We start from the raw sequence: 17535 nt of genomic DNA, 5'->3' as shown, positions 1-17535 counted from the left end.
TGAAAATGGAAAGTAAGTGTTGTTTTGTTTGTTTATATATTCTTTGGTTTTTAGAAAAATTTGTAAAAACATGAATATTTAGGCATAAAATTTTTTTTACAGAGAATTATTAGTATAGTTTCATCTGAAGCAGTTCTTTTTCCTTTTAAAATATGGATGAAGGGGCTTCCCTGGTGGCGCAGTGGTTGAGAGTCCGCCTGCCGATGCAGGGGACACGGGTTTGTGACCCGGTCCGGGAAGATCCCACATGCCGTGGAGCAGCTGGGCCCGTGAGCCATGGCCGCTGAGCCTGTGTGTCCGGAGCCTGTGCTCCGCAACCGGAGAGGCCACAACAGTGAGAGGCCCGTGTACCACAAAAAAAAAAAAAAAAAAGATGGATGAAGCATGATGGAGAATCATCCCCAGTTACATTCTTTTTGAATAAGTTGTAGAGCCTTCTTTTTACATCCCTCTTGCCAATTTATATACACCAAAAAACCTATAGGACATTGTTCTAAGGAAATATGAGGACTTGCCCAATGCAGTTGCTTATTTGAGTTTTTGCACTGTATGATGAACTTTATATTCTGTTATTATCCAGAGTCTTTTGCAAGGTATGTAAGGCTACTCATTGTTTACCTACTTTTTGCCTTTCCAAGCTCATTTCCTGTCGTCATCTCTTTGTTTCAGCCTGTGCCAGACTACTTCTTACTATCCTTACCAAAGACGTTTGCTTAATGTTATATTGCTAATACTTAGTACCCAGTGCATAGTTTTTGTATCCAGTAAATACTTATTGAATAAAAGAATGATGAATGAATGGTTTATTTTGAATGAATAAATAAATAAGAATTTTTTTCTGGCTGACGATGTCAAAGAAAATGCAGTCCTTTGTAGAAAATATTCTTTTGGTGGAGAATAAAATATTACCTACCCTCATGCTTAGTAAGAAGTTGTCTTTTTTTTTATGTTGAAAGGTTTATTGTTATACTTTTTCTAACTTCTCTAAAATGTTTCTATCTTACAATATTCTACAAGTAATGTAAAATTCTGTATTCTTTACATCACTTCTTATTGATCAGTGCTGAGAACCATAGACAGTAAGAGATTGAATTGACTAAGTGATTTAAAAGATATAAAATATTTTTAAAGTTTGTTTTTTTCTATGGATTTGCTTTGTTATTAAAAATAGTGATTATTAAAATTCAGTATGAAATTTTCTGAGTTTTGATCATATTCTTCTGAACTTTTATGCTTTGCTATTTTCTTTTTCTTGTTACCCTTGTCTCATTTATTATACATGTTTCATTCCCTTTTAGCATAATTTTATTTCTATCAGAGTAAGAAAAGTTGAAATACTAATGAATGTCATAGGAAGATGACAGCATGTGGAAAAAATTTCCTAATATTTCTTTCTTTCTTTCTTTCCTTTTTCCTTTTTCATTTTAGAGCTCCTCATCTGGGTAGAGAACTGGTGTGCAAAGAGAGTAAGAAAACATTTAAAGCCACAATAGCCATGAGCCAGGAATTTCCCTTGGGAATTGAGTCGTAAGTTTGTTATTAACTGCACAAGTTTATGAAAGAAGCTATTAAACTCTAAAGGCTATAACAATGTTGGCATCTGAGTGGTGCATTTGAGGCCTTTGAAATGTAAAAGCAACCAGCCATTGCTTTGACAGTGTGTCGTGCTCCCTTCTAGAAATTTTCCAGCTCACAAAATATTAACATTTTAATTATTTTAACCAGATAAATTTTTGAATAATTATTTTTTAATTACAAAAGTAATACATGAATACATGCTTATTGTAAAAAACTAACAGTTTGGAAGTTTATAGAATAAAAATGGCAGTTTTCTTTCACCTCAGGTAAATAACTGCTGTATTTTTGTCTAGATTTTTTCTGTGTTTTTTTAGAATTTTTTATAAAAATGGGGGAACAGTCTACATTTTGTTCTGTTAGTTCCTTTTTTTCTTTTAAAAGTGAGTTATCTTGGAGTTCTTACAATAAATACATTATTATCTATCTTTTTCTTCTTTCCTTGGTATTTTGTAGTATTGATGTATTGCCATTTATTTTATCACCCCCCTACTGATAAACATTTTAATTATTTGTAGTTTGTCACCCTTATAAACAGTACTCCTGGAGTACTTGAATATATCCTTCCAAACCTGTATTCATCAGATGCTCATTAAAAAAAATCGATTTGGAGAGATGGATGGAATGGGAGGTGGGTAGCTAGAGCCGATTCTGACAGAACTGTACCTTTAGGCTTCTCATTAAAGTAAGGGATGAATTGAAGTCCTAGGCTTTCCTTTGTAGATCCTTCCACTTTCAGTCTGGCCTAATACATTAAAAAAAAAAAATTCTCACGGAAGAGAGCAGGACCCTTCTTTTCTACAAATTCTGTGCACATCTCATACTCCTCAATAGCCAAGCTTTGGAAGAGTAGATAGAATTTGGTATACAGTCCTCAAGTTATTGATCAAAGAGGGAAATAAATAAATAGTTCTCAGAAGATGTGGGAAGGGAATTAGCCATACATACAAATCTGCATAATTTATCATATCTTGGACCCAAATGACTCCAAGATGCACCAGATATATACTCTAATGAAGAAGAATAATGTGGCAAATTATAAGATGTTCTCAATTTTAGGAGTTATCCCAATTTCAGAGATGTTAATATGTGAAAAAAAATGGGTATTTTAGAATTTATAAAATGTGGAATTATAGCCATTCCCCCTGCAAAAAGTAAAATAAGGAATATAGATAGCATGTAAAAGCCAGAAAAAGAACTCATTCTAGAATAAAATATAAGTCAAAGAACAGAAGAAAATTCCTTGTAAATACTATAGGAAAACATAAAAAGAACATGAAATTGGTAAACTAGATCACTCTAAGATGAGATGGTAAGACAACAGGATGAAATGAAAAGGAGATTGTAAAGCTAAGGAAATAAATTAAGCACTAAATAGCACTATTGCAAAACAAATACAGTAGAAACAACAATGAACAGGATAGATGTGACCAAAAATTAAATTTTTATAGCTTATAGTGAATCCAGTGAAAGAAGAGGTTAAAGAAATTTGAGAAGTAATATTTATGGAGGAGAGTGGTTCAATATAAGGATCATTGCTGTTCCACTTAAATAGAAAGCCTCCAAAATGTAAACAAAATAGTATTCAAAATATGATAGAAGAAAATTTCTCTGTATGGAAGAACTAAATCTGTAGGCTAACATTAGGCTCCAAGAAAAATTGATAGAAAAGGATTAGTAACAATGATTATATTGGTTAAACTATTGTATTTCAATTATTAATAGAGAGCTCTAAAGGCATTCAGGTCAAAAAGGGTAAAAAACAGCCTGGTCTTACATTTTTTCACATCTTGACATTGTTGAGGCAAAGAAAGTGTGATCTGATAGTATATCTAGGTAAGATGTCATTTACATATCGCAATTGAAAAGGCACAGAAGAATTCAATAAATATAGCAGCCATGAGCCTTTTTTGAAAGAAAAATACTACTACTTGAAAATGAAATTCATCCAACCAAAGGATAAAAGAAGTTAAAATATAATGACTAACATAATACTGAATGCTAAGAGACCTCATGAAATTGTAGTTGAGGGAAGGATTATAAACTGAAATTTTATGCCAGTCGGATTTCCCTTTAGCATGTAAAAAAGAAACACTCAGTTATCAAATCTATAAGAAATCAAGGAATAATAAGTACATAAGAGCCCTTCACATACACAAAATTGACAGTGAAATTCAGGCGTCCAAACAGTGAGGCTAATTAAAGAACTTGGGAATTTGTAGACTTCAGGATGAAGACTAGTGTAAGCCTGAATCTGCTGAAATATAGATCTAAAATCAACAACTGTGGAAATTATGGCTGCCCAATAAAATGTGAAATTTATTAACTCTGACACAGTGAAAAGAATAATAAAACAAAAAATGAGGAGGTAGAAGGAGGTGTCATTTTCTCATCTTTAATATCTGGAAGTCAGTAATACTGTGTAAGTTTGAAGCATGTAGTTATAAAACAACATAAAGACACAATGAAATCAATTTGAAAAATTTTTTTCTCCTTCCATTTTTCAGATTATTGAATGTTTTGGAAGTAATAGCTCCCTTCAAGCACTTTAATAAGCTTAGAGAATTTGTTCAGATGAAGCTTCCTCCAGGCTTTCCTGTAAAACTAGGTAAGAGAAAAATTTTCATGTAAGTTCAGTGTCTATTAGAAATATGGAGCTGTTTACTAATATTTAAGAAGAAGAAATATGCTTTGAAGGAAAATGGATTTCCTAGTTTATATTTTTATATGGTTTTTCTGTAATTACATGTATTGATATTCATGTTTTGTCAAATATATAAAGTTCCTGATGAAAACTCTAATTCTACTTGATTTAAGTCAAATGTAATGGATATGCAAATATTTCATTCAAGAGGGTGTGGGTGAACTTATGCTGCACTGTGATAATGTTTTAATGTGAAATATAGGGAGACTGGATTTTAGCCCAAGTTTTCAGCAGACTCTGAGTTTCTGAATAGTGGGAATGTTTCTGTTGTCAACAGTCATTATTCAGGGATACAGTAATACTCCTTACATTTTATTTTTCAGTCTTAAATGTGTAAACTTAATTTTATTTTAAACAATGATCTTTCAAAACAGTAAACTCTCATTTTCATATATATTTATCTTCTTAACTATATTAGAAAACTGGGAGCAAGACACTATTTACAGGTTCTTTAGGAATTGAGGTTTAGATTTAGCATTGATTTAAGCTCCAGGAGGGCCTTCAATACCATCCATTGATCCAGCCACCAAATATTTAATCAGTGCCTGCTGTGTAATGGACCCTTTTCTATGGGGGGGATGAGAGACAGCAAAAAGCCCCTGCCATTTTGGTGTTTACATTATGGATGGGGTAGGGGGATATTATATAATAATATAACTTTTATATAATTCCTCTGATATATTTTATCTTGTTTCACTCAATATTACTGAAACCACATCTCAGAATAATTAGGCCAAAATGCTTTGCTCCCAGAAGTAATGCTTTTATTGCTAAAATTAAACTCAACCTTCTCAACTTTCCAAATTTGGGAATACATTTTGTGAATTAAAATTGATTTTAAAACATGTTCTAACTATGTCATTCTAGATTCCCTTTGTGATGTAAAAGCACTGGGAACCCAGTGTCTACTTGAGTAAACCAGTGATAAGATTCTAGGCAGAAACTGTTAGAAAACTAAAGCTGAGTGTTTGAGCTGTGGATCATTACATGAGTATTTCTGCAGAAGCTTAAAATCCCACTGTAATTGTCTGTAGCCAGAAAATAGTTCAAGCATTGGACTCTCTTCTATGTACTGTATTTAAGGGGCACAGCGACAAACTAGAATAGAGGGTAGGGATTAAATATATGAAACTATTACTGTATTCACATTTTTTTAAAGTCCCAAACACAAATCAAACCTTACAATACAAGTTTTTTTATGAAAAAGAAATACTTTGATTATATAGAAAGGAAAAAAGTCTACAATACTTTTTTGCAGGCATGTCTCTGATATAGAGCCATATTAACAAGGGATTTATAATTTTTTGCTTGTATATTTATTGGGAATTTGCTTACCTCTGTCTCTCTTGTCTCTTTGTCCTTCTTTCAAAATGACCCTATAAAACTCCAGTCCTACGTCAGTTTAATCTTCAGTCATTTCTGTTTCTATATTTAGGCTAGAAGGTACAATTGAGGGGAAAAATTGGGGTACTGTTAACACAATTACATGTTTTCAAAAGCAGCCAGAACTTTAAATGCTGATTTTGAATGATCTTTTCTCTGATTTACTGCTTCCCTCATTCTGCTTTCAAAGGTTAAATTTGAACCTCCTTCACCAGTCCCCATCCCCACCCCCCACTACTTCCTCCCACAGTCTAAGCAGATGAATTTTGTTTTCTTAGTTACAAAAAAATGCCATCAAAAATGAGACCTCCCTCATTACTCCCAACTTCTCATACAAACTTTTCTGCCCCAAGCCCTATCTTTTCCTCCATCTTTTCTATCTCAGTGGAAGTGGTGTCCCTTTTCTTAGCTTGATTATTCTCTTCATTTGTACTGTGGATCTGTTCTCCCCGCTTTTTTAAAAAGCTTGCTCTATCAGTTTCCCCTTATTTCTCCTTTATCTTCCAACTCCTTCTGTACAGCCTTTTTCCTCTTAGCCGTTAGGTTTTGTTCAGGTCTTTCTCCTTTTTTTTTTTTTTTAACAACTTTATTGAGTATAATTGCTTCACAATGGTGTGTTAGTTTCTCCTTTTAAAGTTAAACCAATTAAAGGTCTTTCTCCTTTTAAAATTCAGCCAATCTAGGGAGTATTCTGGGCTTTTACTGCCCTGGCCCGGGTTCAGTCCCTCGCTGGGGAACTGAGATCCTGCAAGCTGCACGGTATGGCCCAAAAAAAGAAAAGTCAGGCCCAGGGAGGTGAGGGGAAGATGGCCAAACTTCAGAAATAAAATTCAACCAATCTAATGAAACAATCCCTTTAGCTCCACCCTACCCAGCACTTGCCTTTAATCTTTGCTTTTCATAGCCGAGTTGCTTGAAAGTCTACTTTTATCTCTCCGTTCTTTCTTTCTATTTATAGTTATATTATAAATGGGGGAAGGTGAAAGGAGATAAAGGGAGGCAAAATTTTTCTACTTCATTTGAATTGCTAAAGTGATGACACCAGGAGCCTATGATAAATTAGTAACATATAATTCATACCTAGAGCAACCACTAAAGAAGGTGTACAAAGAGATACACTCAAAGAGATACACTCAAAAACAGTATAGATAAATAAAAATAAAATTCTAAAAAGTAGTCATGTTGGGACTTCCCGGGTGGTCCAGTGGTTAACACTCTGCGCTTCCACTGCAGGGGCACAGGTTCGATCCCTGGTTAAGGACATTTCACATGCTGTGCGGTGCAGCCAAACAAACAAACAAACAAATAAATAAATAGTAGTCATGTAACCTACAGGAAGGCAAGAAAAAGAAAAATATATGAAAAAAGAGAGACAACAAGCAAGAAAACAAAAAATGAAACAGCAGACTTAAGTCTTAAGTATATAAATCATTCCATTAAGTATAAATAGTCTAAATAGAACATTTAAAAGATATAGATTGGGGGCTTCCCTGGTGGTGCAGTGGTTGAGAGTCCGCCTGCCAATGCAGGGGACATGGGTTTGTGTCCCGGTCCGGGAGGATCACACATGCCGCGGAGCAGCTGGGCCCGTGAGCCATGGCCGCTGGGCCTGTGCGTCTGGAGCCTGTGCTCCGCAACGGGAGAGGCCGCAACAGTGAGAGGCCCACATACCGCAAAATAAAAATAAAAGATATAGATTGGAAAAACAGATTAAAAAAACATGACTCTACTACATGCTATCTTCAAGAAACTCCCTTCAAATATGATATTGGCAAGTTGAAAGTGAAAGGATGGAAAAAGATATATCATGCAAACATTAATCAAAGGATAACAGAACTAGCTTTATTAATATTAGATAAAGTAGATTTCAGAGCAAAGAAAACTACTGGAGTGCAGGGGGGCATTATATAATGATAAAGGTGTCAATCCATGAAGAAGAATAGCAATCTTAAATGTGTATACCAAACAACAGAGCTGCAGGATAAGTGAAGCAAAAACTGAAAGAAATGAAAGGAAAAATAGATTTTCAATTATAATAAGAGTCTTCAGCACCCTTCTCTCAATAGATGATACAACAACTTGAAAGAAAATCAGCAAGGATATTATAGAACATCTCTACAACACCATAAACCAAAGCACCTAATTGGCATTTATAGAACAGTTTACCCAACATCAGCAGAATACACATTTTTTTCAAGTACTCATGGAACATATACCAAGATAGGCCATATCTTGGGCTATAAAACAAACCTTAATAATTGAAAAACAATCACAGTAGAATCAAACTAGAAATTAATAATAGAAAGATAACGAGGCTCTCCAGTTTGTGATATTTTGTTATGCACTCTTCTAAATAATTTATAGGTCAGTGGTGAAATCTCAAGGAAAAGAATATATTGAGCTGGATGAAAGTAAAATCACAAATATCAAAATTTGTATAATATAGCTAAAGTCATGCTGAGAGTGAAATTTATAGTACTAAATGCATAATTACAAAAAGAGAAAAAGTCTTAAATCAATAATCTAAGCTCCTACTTCAAGAAGTTAGAAGAACATACAAACCCAAAGCAAGCAGAAGGAAGGAAATAATAAAGAGTAGAAATAAATGAAAGAGAAAACAGAGAATAAATAGAGAAAGTCAGTGATGCAAAGAGCTGGTCCTTTGAAAAGAGTGATAAAATCAACACATCTGTAGCAAGACAGGTAAAAAAGAGAGAATGAAACAGGATAGCATGACAGATCCTGCAGAAATCAAAAGGATATTAAGTGTAATAATGAATGAAAGGGAAAAAAAGGCATTCAGAGTAGAAAAAGGAAGAAATAAAATCTTCTCTATTTGCAAATGACATGATTCTATGAGTTGAATCCCAAAGGTTCTAGAAACAAACGAGTTAATGTATTCTGCAAGATGGCAGGATAAAAGTTAAACATACAAGAATCAGTAATATTTCTGTATATTAGCATTGAACACACTGACACCAAAATTAAAAATTAAATATTTTTTATGATTGCAAAAAAAAGGAAATAGATGTAAATTTAACAAAACATTTACAGTACTTGTATGCAGAAAATTATACAACACTGATGAAAGAAATAAAAGAAGATCTAAACAAAAGATTTACTTTTGTAGAAGATTGGATTGGAAGATTCAACATAGGAAAGATGTTAATTCTCCCCAAAGAGAAACATGGGTTTAACACAATTCTTATCACAATCCCAGCCATATTTTTATTTGTAGATTGAGAAAAGATTATTTTAAAATTTACATGGGATGGCAAAGAAACTAGAATATCTATATTAGTTTTCGAGGGCTGCATAACAGAATACCACAAACTGTGAGTGGCTTAAACAATAGAAATTTATTGTCTCCGTTCTGGAGATTAGAAATCTGAGATCAGGGTGTCAGCTGGGTTAGCTCCTTCTGCAGGCTATGAGAGGAAATCTGTTTCATGGCCCTCCTCTAACTTCTGGTGATGTTTTCTGGCTTGTAGAAGCATCACTCCAATCTTTGCCTTCATCTTCACATGGTGTTCTTTTCCTGTACGTGTGTCTTCGAATTTCCCCTTTTTGTAAGGACACTAGCCATTAGGTTAGGGACCACTCTAATGATTCTTAATTTGATTACTTCTGCAAAGACCCTGTCTCAAAAAACAGTCACATTCTTAGGTTCTGGGGGTTAGGACTGGAATAGATCCTTTTTGGAGGGGAAAGAATTTGACTCGGAACAATAGCCAAAACAATTGTGAAAAAGAATGAAGTGTGAGTAATCAGTCTACTCCATTTCAATATTTATTGTATAGCTATAGTAATCAAGACTGTATGGTATTGGTTGAGATATAAACATATAAGTCAACATAAGAAAAGAGAATTCAAACATAGATCCTTATAAATATGCTCAACTGATTTTTGATAAAGGTACAAAAGTAGTTCAGTAGAGGAAAGATAGCCTTTTCAACAAATGATGCTGGAGCAATTAGACATGCAAAGGCAAAAAAAAAAAAAGAAACTCCACCTTAATCCTACAGCTTATACAAAAATTAACTGAAAATGAATCATGGACTTAAATTTAAACGTAAAATAAAACAATAAAACTTAGGAAATAAACGTAGAAGAAATTCTTAGGGATCTAGGTTTAAGCAAAGAGTTCTTAGAGTTCACACCACAGTATGACCCATAAGAGAAAAAAAATCAATGAAATGGACTGCTTCAAAAGTAAAAAAACTCTTTACTCTGTGGAAGACCCAGTTAAGAGTAAAAACAAAAAACACAAGAATGCTTAAAACTCATCAGTAACAAAATAAACAAGCCAGTTAGAAAAGAGCAAAAGACACAAAAAGACATTTCACCAAAGAGGATATATAAATGGAAAATAAGCACAAAAACAGTGTTGAGAATCATTAGCCATTAGGGAAGTGCAAATTAAAACCACAGTGAGATATCATTACATACACCTAACAGAATGGCTGAAATAAAACATGGTGACAACTCCAAATGTTTGTGCAGATGTGGAAAAACTGGATTGCTCATACAAACTGGATTGCTGGTGGTTATGTAACATGGTACAGCCACCCTGGAAAACGTTTTAGCCGTTTCTTAAACAAACAAACGACTAACCACCCAACTTCCATGTGATCAGTCAATTGCATTCCTAGGCATTTATCCCAGAAAAATAAAGATATGTTCACACAAAAACCTGTATACAAAAATAAGTTTGTAATAGCCTCAAGCTAGAAACAACCCAGCTGCTCGGTACAGATTCTCTTCATCTCTTCCACTCTGTGTTTATTATTGATGTTCATATGGTTAAATCTACTGGACACTTTTCTGTTATCTGACTTAATCTCTCCAAGATTTCATTCTTTTTGTGGAGCCCTTGTCCCAGTGAAAGCTGGTAGTTTCTCTGCAGATTTCCTCCCACTTCTTTGATAGAGTCTCTCTTGATCTTCTTCCTGCCTCTCTGACTCCTCCTTCTGGAGCACATCCCTCCTATTACTTTTGTCACCCTACATTATATTCTCATTACATCTCCCTAAACTTAAGCCAGAACATGTTACTGCTATGCTCACAACCTTCCACTGGCTTTCCACCTCATCCAGAGTAAAAGCCGAAGACTTTTTCTTGACCTAAACCCCGCTTGATCTGGCTGCCTATTTCTTCTCAAACCTCATCTTCTGCTTATCTTTCCCATACTCATTTGGCTGTAGCCACACTGATCTCCTAGCTGTTCCCAGAATAAACCATACACTTTCATTTGAGGGCTTTTTTACTTATTCCCTCTACTTGGAATTTTCTTCCTCTAGGCAACTGTGTAGTTCTTATCTCAGGTGTTTGCTGAAAGGTCACTTTATTGAGGTTTTCCTTTGAACCCTAATCAAGAACTCTTACCCTCAACACTGAAACTCCCTATCCCCCTACTTGCTTTATTTTTGCCTACATACTTAGTCACAATTATTTTTTACCTATTTGTGGTTTGTATCTCCCAACCAGAATGTAATCTCCATAAATGCATGATTTGTTTTCTACTGTTTCCTGGTATATATCCAATGCCTAGAACAAGGGTCATCAAGGTCATCAAACTTTTTCTGAAAGATAGTAAATATTTTAGACTTTACAGGCCATATGGTTTCTGTCACAACTATTCAACTCTTGTTGGAGAATGAAAACAGCCATAGACAATAAGTAAACCACATGTTCCAATAAAACTTTACTATGGACAGTGAAGTTTGAATTTCATGTAATTTTATCTGCATGAAACATTATTCTTTGTGTTTTTTAAAAAACTACTAAATTATGTAAAATTTTTTCTTAGCCCACAGGCCTTACAAAAAAAGGCCAGGCAACAGGCCTTAGTTCGCTGACCTCTGAATTAGAACAGCATTTTTACTTAATAAGCACAAGTGAATGATCTTTTCCACCAGAAATAACTGGAAACTCTGTAATCCTTATGTTGATTTCTTTGTTTTTTTTTTTTTTTTTTAAATGAGAATATTACTTTCTGCAATAGAATACTAGGCTTGTAACAGTCAGCCTTAGTTTATGGTATGCCTTTATTCTAGGCATTCAACTTAGCTTTCACAGAATCATTTCAGAGTTTTAAGTAACCTTTAGAGTTTATTTTGTATACGAAATCCTTGAGCCTCATAAATTAAATGATTTGTAGGAATCAGAATCCAGGTTTTATAATGTGTTCTTTCCAATAAATCGTATTAGGAATAAAACTGCAGAGTGATTAAAGTATTTGGCCATTTTTGATGTCAGATATCACTCATAATTTCAGCTAGAAATGTATTTTATTTAGAAGAATATTAGGCTGTGGTGGTACGATATTACTCCAATTCTGATGAGATTATTTTTATCCCATATATTAAAGTGATGGATTGTTTTTTAGTGTTTTAAAACAAAAAAAGGATGAATGTATTTCATTTGTATTAAATGAAAAAAAAATAAGCTCAGATTCAGAGTATATACACTACAATCTGAAGAAAAGATATCAGAATGCAAAAAGTACAAATGTAGCCATCCCTTTGCCCCAAGAAAAAATAGTCTAGTGGAATCTGCCGTCATAGTGCTAAGACTGGGAAGCAGTGGGACCTTGAGTTTTTGATGTAATTCTTGATGCCTTGGTGTCTTTCTCTCCTCACAAGTAGCCAAACTCTTCCTGCAAACACACATACTCAATATTAGACGTATATTAGGATTTGTCTGGTCCTTGAATAACACTTTTTACATTTTAAGGAGTATAGATATCTCTAATAGTATTTCATAGTCTATAAATAGGTTACCATTTCATTTTACAGTGTTATCATTGATTGTCCTCTCTAGATATACCCGTGTTTCCTACGATCACAGCCACTGTGACTTTTCAGGAGTTTCGATATGATGAATTTGATGGCTCCATCTTTACCATACCTGAAGACTACAAGGAAGACCCAAGCCGTTTTCCTGATCTTTAACGGACACAGAAAATGATGCCATTCAACCAAGGAAAGCTAGAGAATGCAGAGACCCCAGAAGTGAATTCAAATAGAAGGGACAAACGTTTTCATCGAAGAAAAGGGAATTATGTTGGATCGACACATCAGTGATATGATATAATGAAATGGGCCTCTAATAAGAATTCCAGCAAGTTTCCTGATGTGCCATTTTCAGTCTTTTTAAAAAACACATATTATAAGTGTAATAGTTTGACATCTTAATGACCCCAAGTCCTTCTTATGTAAAACAGCTATGAGTGCTGTGATTTGTTTTTTAAAATTTTTACACTTCTTGTTGAAATATATATGCATATAAATATATCTATATCTATATCTAAAACACTCCTGGACCATTAACATAAATTAAATGTCTTAAGAGATATGAAACCCTTTTAAACTTGTCATCTTATATTCAAGGTGACCTTTATAAATATTCCTTCAAGCTTTGTTTTCATAAAATGTAAAGTATGTAACATTATGTATAGTTCAGTAATTTGAATGTTTGTTCAATATAATGAACTAGAAGGAATGCAGTTTTCTGTAGCTGAATGAACCAAATGGTAACCATTAAACAATTGCATTTATATGTTGCAATACACTTCAGAAGGAGCATTCTCTCTGCAGGGAATAAGGTACCTCCTTTAGCACCTTAGTGCAATTCATTGTGGTGCTATTTGTTTTTACCTGAATTATTTCTTCAATGGAAAATGTTTGTTAATAATCTTCCTTTCATAGAAACTTTTTTTTTCTAAACTTGAGTTTAAAAGTCCTTTTTGTGTTCATAATAAGCATGCTTAAAGATATTCTTCTTCCAAATCTGAGCACTTTAAAAAAAGTCCAAATTTTTAAACTTGCTTCCTAATAAGTGCACATCATTCTGATTATTTTGTTTTTAGTGGAATATGGATGCATTTGTGTCAGTTTTAAAAACAGTCCACATATTTTGGGCATCCCTACATATTTAATGCTTTCAAAATAAGGTAAAAACATTTTATATGCTAATAGAATATATTTGTTACAAGCTAAATTCCAGAAACATACACAAGATTGACAATTCCTACTGTTTATTTTTTTAAGTAAGTCACAAGAAAATATTGATTTTAATTATCTCCAAAGTGTTAAAATCATCCATTACTCATTTTTGCACATAACATTTTTCATACTTATTCCAAGATGGTTTGAAGGTCCAACAATGACAATAAATTAGGGAGAATAATGTATAACAGTCATAAAATGTTATGTTGTATTAAAGAGCTTAGCTAAAGAAATGTTTTTTAAATGTATCTTGAAAAATGTGTCAGAATGCATCTGTCAAGTTTTTTAGAGTGACCAGTAACTTTTTTCAGGATTTTAAATAATTTGAATGAGTTTAGAGACCTTTATTGAAGAGATGACTTAAAAATCCGAAGCATCAACCATAAGAAAAATTTTGTAATAAACATCTTTAAAGCTGCATCTTCCATGCTGGTACATACTACATTGCATATGTTGACATTTTATTAAATACATTTTATAATGAAGAAAAATAATCATAGTTAAAAATTCAAAGACCAGTTTCTACCTTATGTGGGTCTGTTGAATTTTGTGGAAAGGGTGGGTAAACCCAGACTAGTTTTATTAAATAGAAGTTGATCCCTATTATTTTGGGAATGTTTGTTGGATTTACAGATTCTATTATCCTGTCAATGATTATATGAGGTTTGAGATACTGAAAGGCAATGATCACTGTTGCTTTTAGGCTCCCTTACTTTGTGGGAATATGGTATACTTTCAGGAATATACTGCAGACTTTTTTTGTAATTCATTGGGGAAAAAACATGGTAAATTGCAGCTTGGGATTTATCAATTTCCTAAAAGCTGTGACTGTTTTGCTGGGGTACACTGGAGGTAGGAAGACTACTGAAAACTTTTGCACTTGAATTTTGTTTTTAACTTTTTCTTTCATAAAGAATAGTAGAGATTATCCATTCCAAAATGTCTTTTATCTGATCACAAAGGACAAGCAAATGTCAGTATCTCTTATGGTGGTAAAAATAGGAGTTATTTAATGCAAATAAACTTTTCAGTGTTAGACTTTTCAAAATGTGCCTTTTAATCCAGCTAATGAATGAAGCTATATGCCGTGTTTCCAGTAAGTAGATAAAAACGCTATATATTTTGATACTCTTACATGGTAATCTAGATTTTGTAATGTAGGTTCATAAAATTCTCTTTGCCTTCCATTTGTGACTGAAAAAATTGTTTAAAACTGGGGGGCTATAAAATGGTTACCTTAAATGGCCTTTAGAAATGTTCAGTATATCCTGCTACCAGTATGGTTTCAAAAGAATATAGGATTCTTTAAGAAAATTCCCTAGAGACAGTTTGCCTGTCTAGACATTCATGTACAGAAAATTATCAAGCTTCATAAAAAGGGAGGCAGAAAGCTGATGCTCTGATTATTGTGAGTATAGCTACATACAATTGTCTAGATATGAACACATTTCAGAGAAGCTGATAGCCAACAGAAGCTGAAAAAACTATTCAGTTTTTCTCCTGTTTAGAACTGGTATTGAGCCCCACTCACACTAATAAAAATGTGTTTTCATAGTGTTATTCATGCACAGCTTATCATTCACATCTTGGGGAAGGGTGGTGAATAATAAGTGCTTAAGTGAAATTTCTCCCTAGTTTTCACTAAGCCTAAAGCAGACAAAGAGCTTGTTTTGAGGCCACAAAAGGACTAAAGAAAATACTGAGTTACTTTTGCTGTTAACTTTTATTTGTCATAATATGGTTGAGAAAAAGTTGTAAAAAACGGGGTGAATTCAAAGTCCTACTTGTAGTATGCTAGCCTCTGAAATTGAGCAAATTACTTAGTATGGACACACTATGCCTGTGCTTAACTCCAGCAAAAGGTATCTTAACTGTGTTTTCCAAAATTAACAAAATGTATCCTTACCAAAGTTGCTATACTTGGGAACTTTCAAAGACAACTGACAGTGAAACTTAGATAAATGGACAGGAGGTATTAAATCACTTGTAAAAACATTAAAACTAAACTCGGTAAAAGCCCATCATTTGTATATTATGAATTAGCAAAAACTGCTTTTGTAAAGCATTTTATATCAGAAATCTGGGCCAATAGTATCTTAGAATGCCATCGAATGTCATCTAAAAATGTCATCTCAATAGCATATATATATATATATATATATATATATATATATATATATTTTTTTTTTTTTTTTTTTTTTTTTTTTTTTTGCGGTACACAGGCCTCTCACTGTTGTGGCCTCTCCCGTTGCGGAGCACAGGCTCCGGACACGCAGGCTCAGCGGCCATGGCTCACGGGCCCAGCCGCTCTGCGGCATGTGGGATCTTCCCGGACCGGGGCATGAACCCGTGTCCCCTGCATCGGCAGGCGGACTCTCAACCACTGCGCCACCAGGGAAGCCCAGTAGCACACTTTTTAGATCATGTGATCATCCTTGTAGTACTACCTAGTGATGAACTTTAAAAAAACTGTTACAGCTCATTTTAGGAATAGTACTTCTGGCCATAATGGCACATGGAATTAGAATTTTCCTTTTGCCACAGCACCTAAAAAAACTGAAGCAAATTTCCTAAGGGTTTTAAAGAAAGGTATTTGGCAATCATTCCTGAATTTGCTCGTGTTTTGCAGGTGAAAATGATTAATTAGCCTAAAGCAGAAACTGTGTAGTATAAAAATACAAAAATAAGACACACCTGTACCTCCCATAGAATTCTTGGTCACTGAAGAAGACTGACAGTGACTGGCAGGAATGTTTAAGTAATGAATATGGGTAGCGTAGGAATTGTGAAGAAGTGAAGCAGAAATTATGTAGTTCATACACGTGGCTTATCTACTTGGTCCTGCAGTTTCAGCCCATTCTTGTGGGTTCCAGCTTATGGTTCCAACTTATTCTTACCCCTCTCAACTATCCTTTTCTTGACTGCCTGTGGGCTTTAGTCTCCAGCATCAGATGCACAGCATAGACATCTTTGAGACTATTAAACCAGCTCCCACAATTAAGGTCAAGTCTCTGTCAACAAATCTTTTTGGGTCATTTGGCTCCCTGGATTGAATGCTGACTGATTGATAAGAACAAAATTACATGATGCTAACCTACAGTCCGAAACTTGATATTGAACGCCTACTGTAACATTTAAGTATATTCTTAAGAATATTCCCACTAGCAAAGAATTAGCATGGTTCACACGTTATTTTGCTGAAGAATGTCTATGAATTTTACATATTTTGATATTATAAAATGAAAATGGGAAAATAAAACTAAGTAAAACAGACTCAAAATCAACAACTCCAGAATTAGTCTCATTTAAAAACTACCTCTAATAAACTCTCAGTAACATATTCTGATGCTCTTTAAGAGTATCAGTAGAGTTTCCATATTTAAATACAACTACATATATTTGATCAGAGAAAATATTTTAGATAGGAGTGAAATGCACTAGCTAGATTTGAGACAAAAGGAACAGAAATCTCAATTCCAGTTTAGAAGATGTCTATCAATCTTCAAACAGCATAAACCACTTAATCTGGTGCCCAAGTGAAGAAAGTGGTATTGTTTTGCCAGAGGAAAAGTAGGCTTGTACAGGCTATATGACACTGAGAGCAGAACATGAGTTTTAAGATGCAACTCCAAGGTGAATGTAAAATTAGTTTTCACTATTCTAGTAGAAGCCCAGTTTGTCTTTCTTCCCTAAGTAACTAATATTCTTCTACCTTCCACATAGAATCACTACCAGGGAGCTTATTATCCAAAACCTATATTCACAAAAATGTAAAGGGAAACATAGCCATATCTGCATGCAATTTATCTTAGTGCTTTTGCTAAAACGTTACCCCAAACTAAATTTTCATATAGTTTTGAAAAG

The 17535-nt window shown here is 34.0% G+C and overlaps 1 protein-coding gene across 1 annotated transcript in view; it reads left to right on the top strand.

Annotated features, from left to right (window-relative positions):
• ANKRD13C (ankyrin repeat domain 13C) overlaps positions 1 to 15224 on the top strand; it is an 81465-nt gene extending 66241 nt beyond the window's left edge. Inside the window, exons 10-12 of the mRNA XM_082612143.1 lie at positions 1340 to 1527; positions 4083 to 4183; positions 12485 to 15224. Of these exons, the coding sequence (XP_082468269.1) occupies positions 1340 to 1527; positions 4083 to 4183; positions 12485 to 12615 (420 nt within the window). The 3' untranslated portion in view covers positions 12616 to 15224. The remainder of the gene's footprint in view (positions 1 to 1339; positions 1528 to 4082; positions 4184 to 12484) is intronic.
• Positions 15225 to 17535: the final 2311 nt, after the last annotated feature.

This window comes from Mesoplodon mirus (assembly GCF_964341445.2).
Source record: "Mesoplodon mirus genome assembly, chromosome: 3".
Taxonomy (NCBI): domain Eukaryota; kingdom Metazoa; phylum Chordata; class Mammalia; order Artiodactyla; family Ziphiidae; genus Mesoplodon; species Mesoplodon mirus.
The sequence above is the reverse complement of the archived record's forward strand: the minus strand, read 5'-3'. Positions and strand labels throughout refer to the sequence as shown.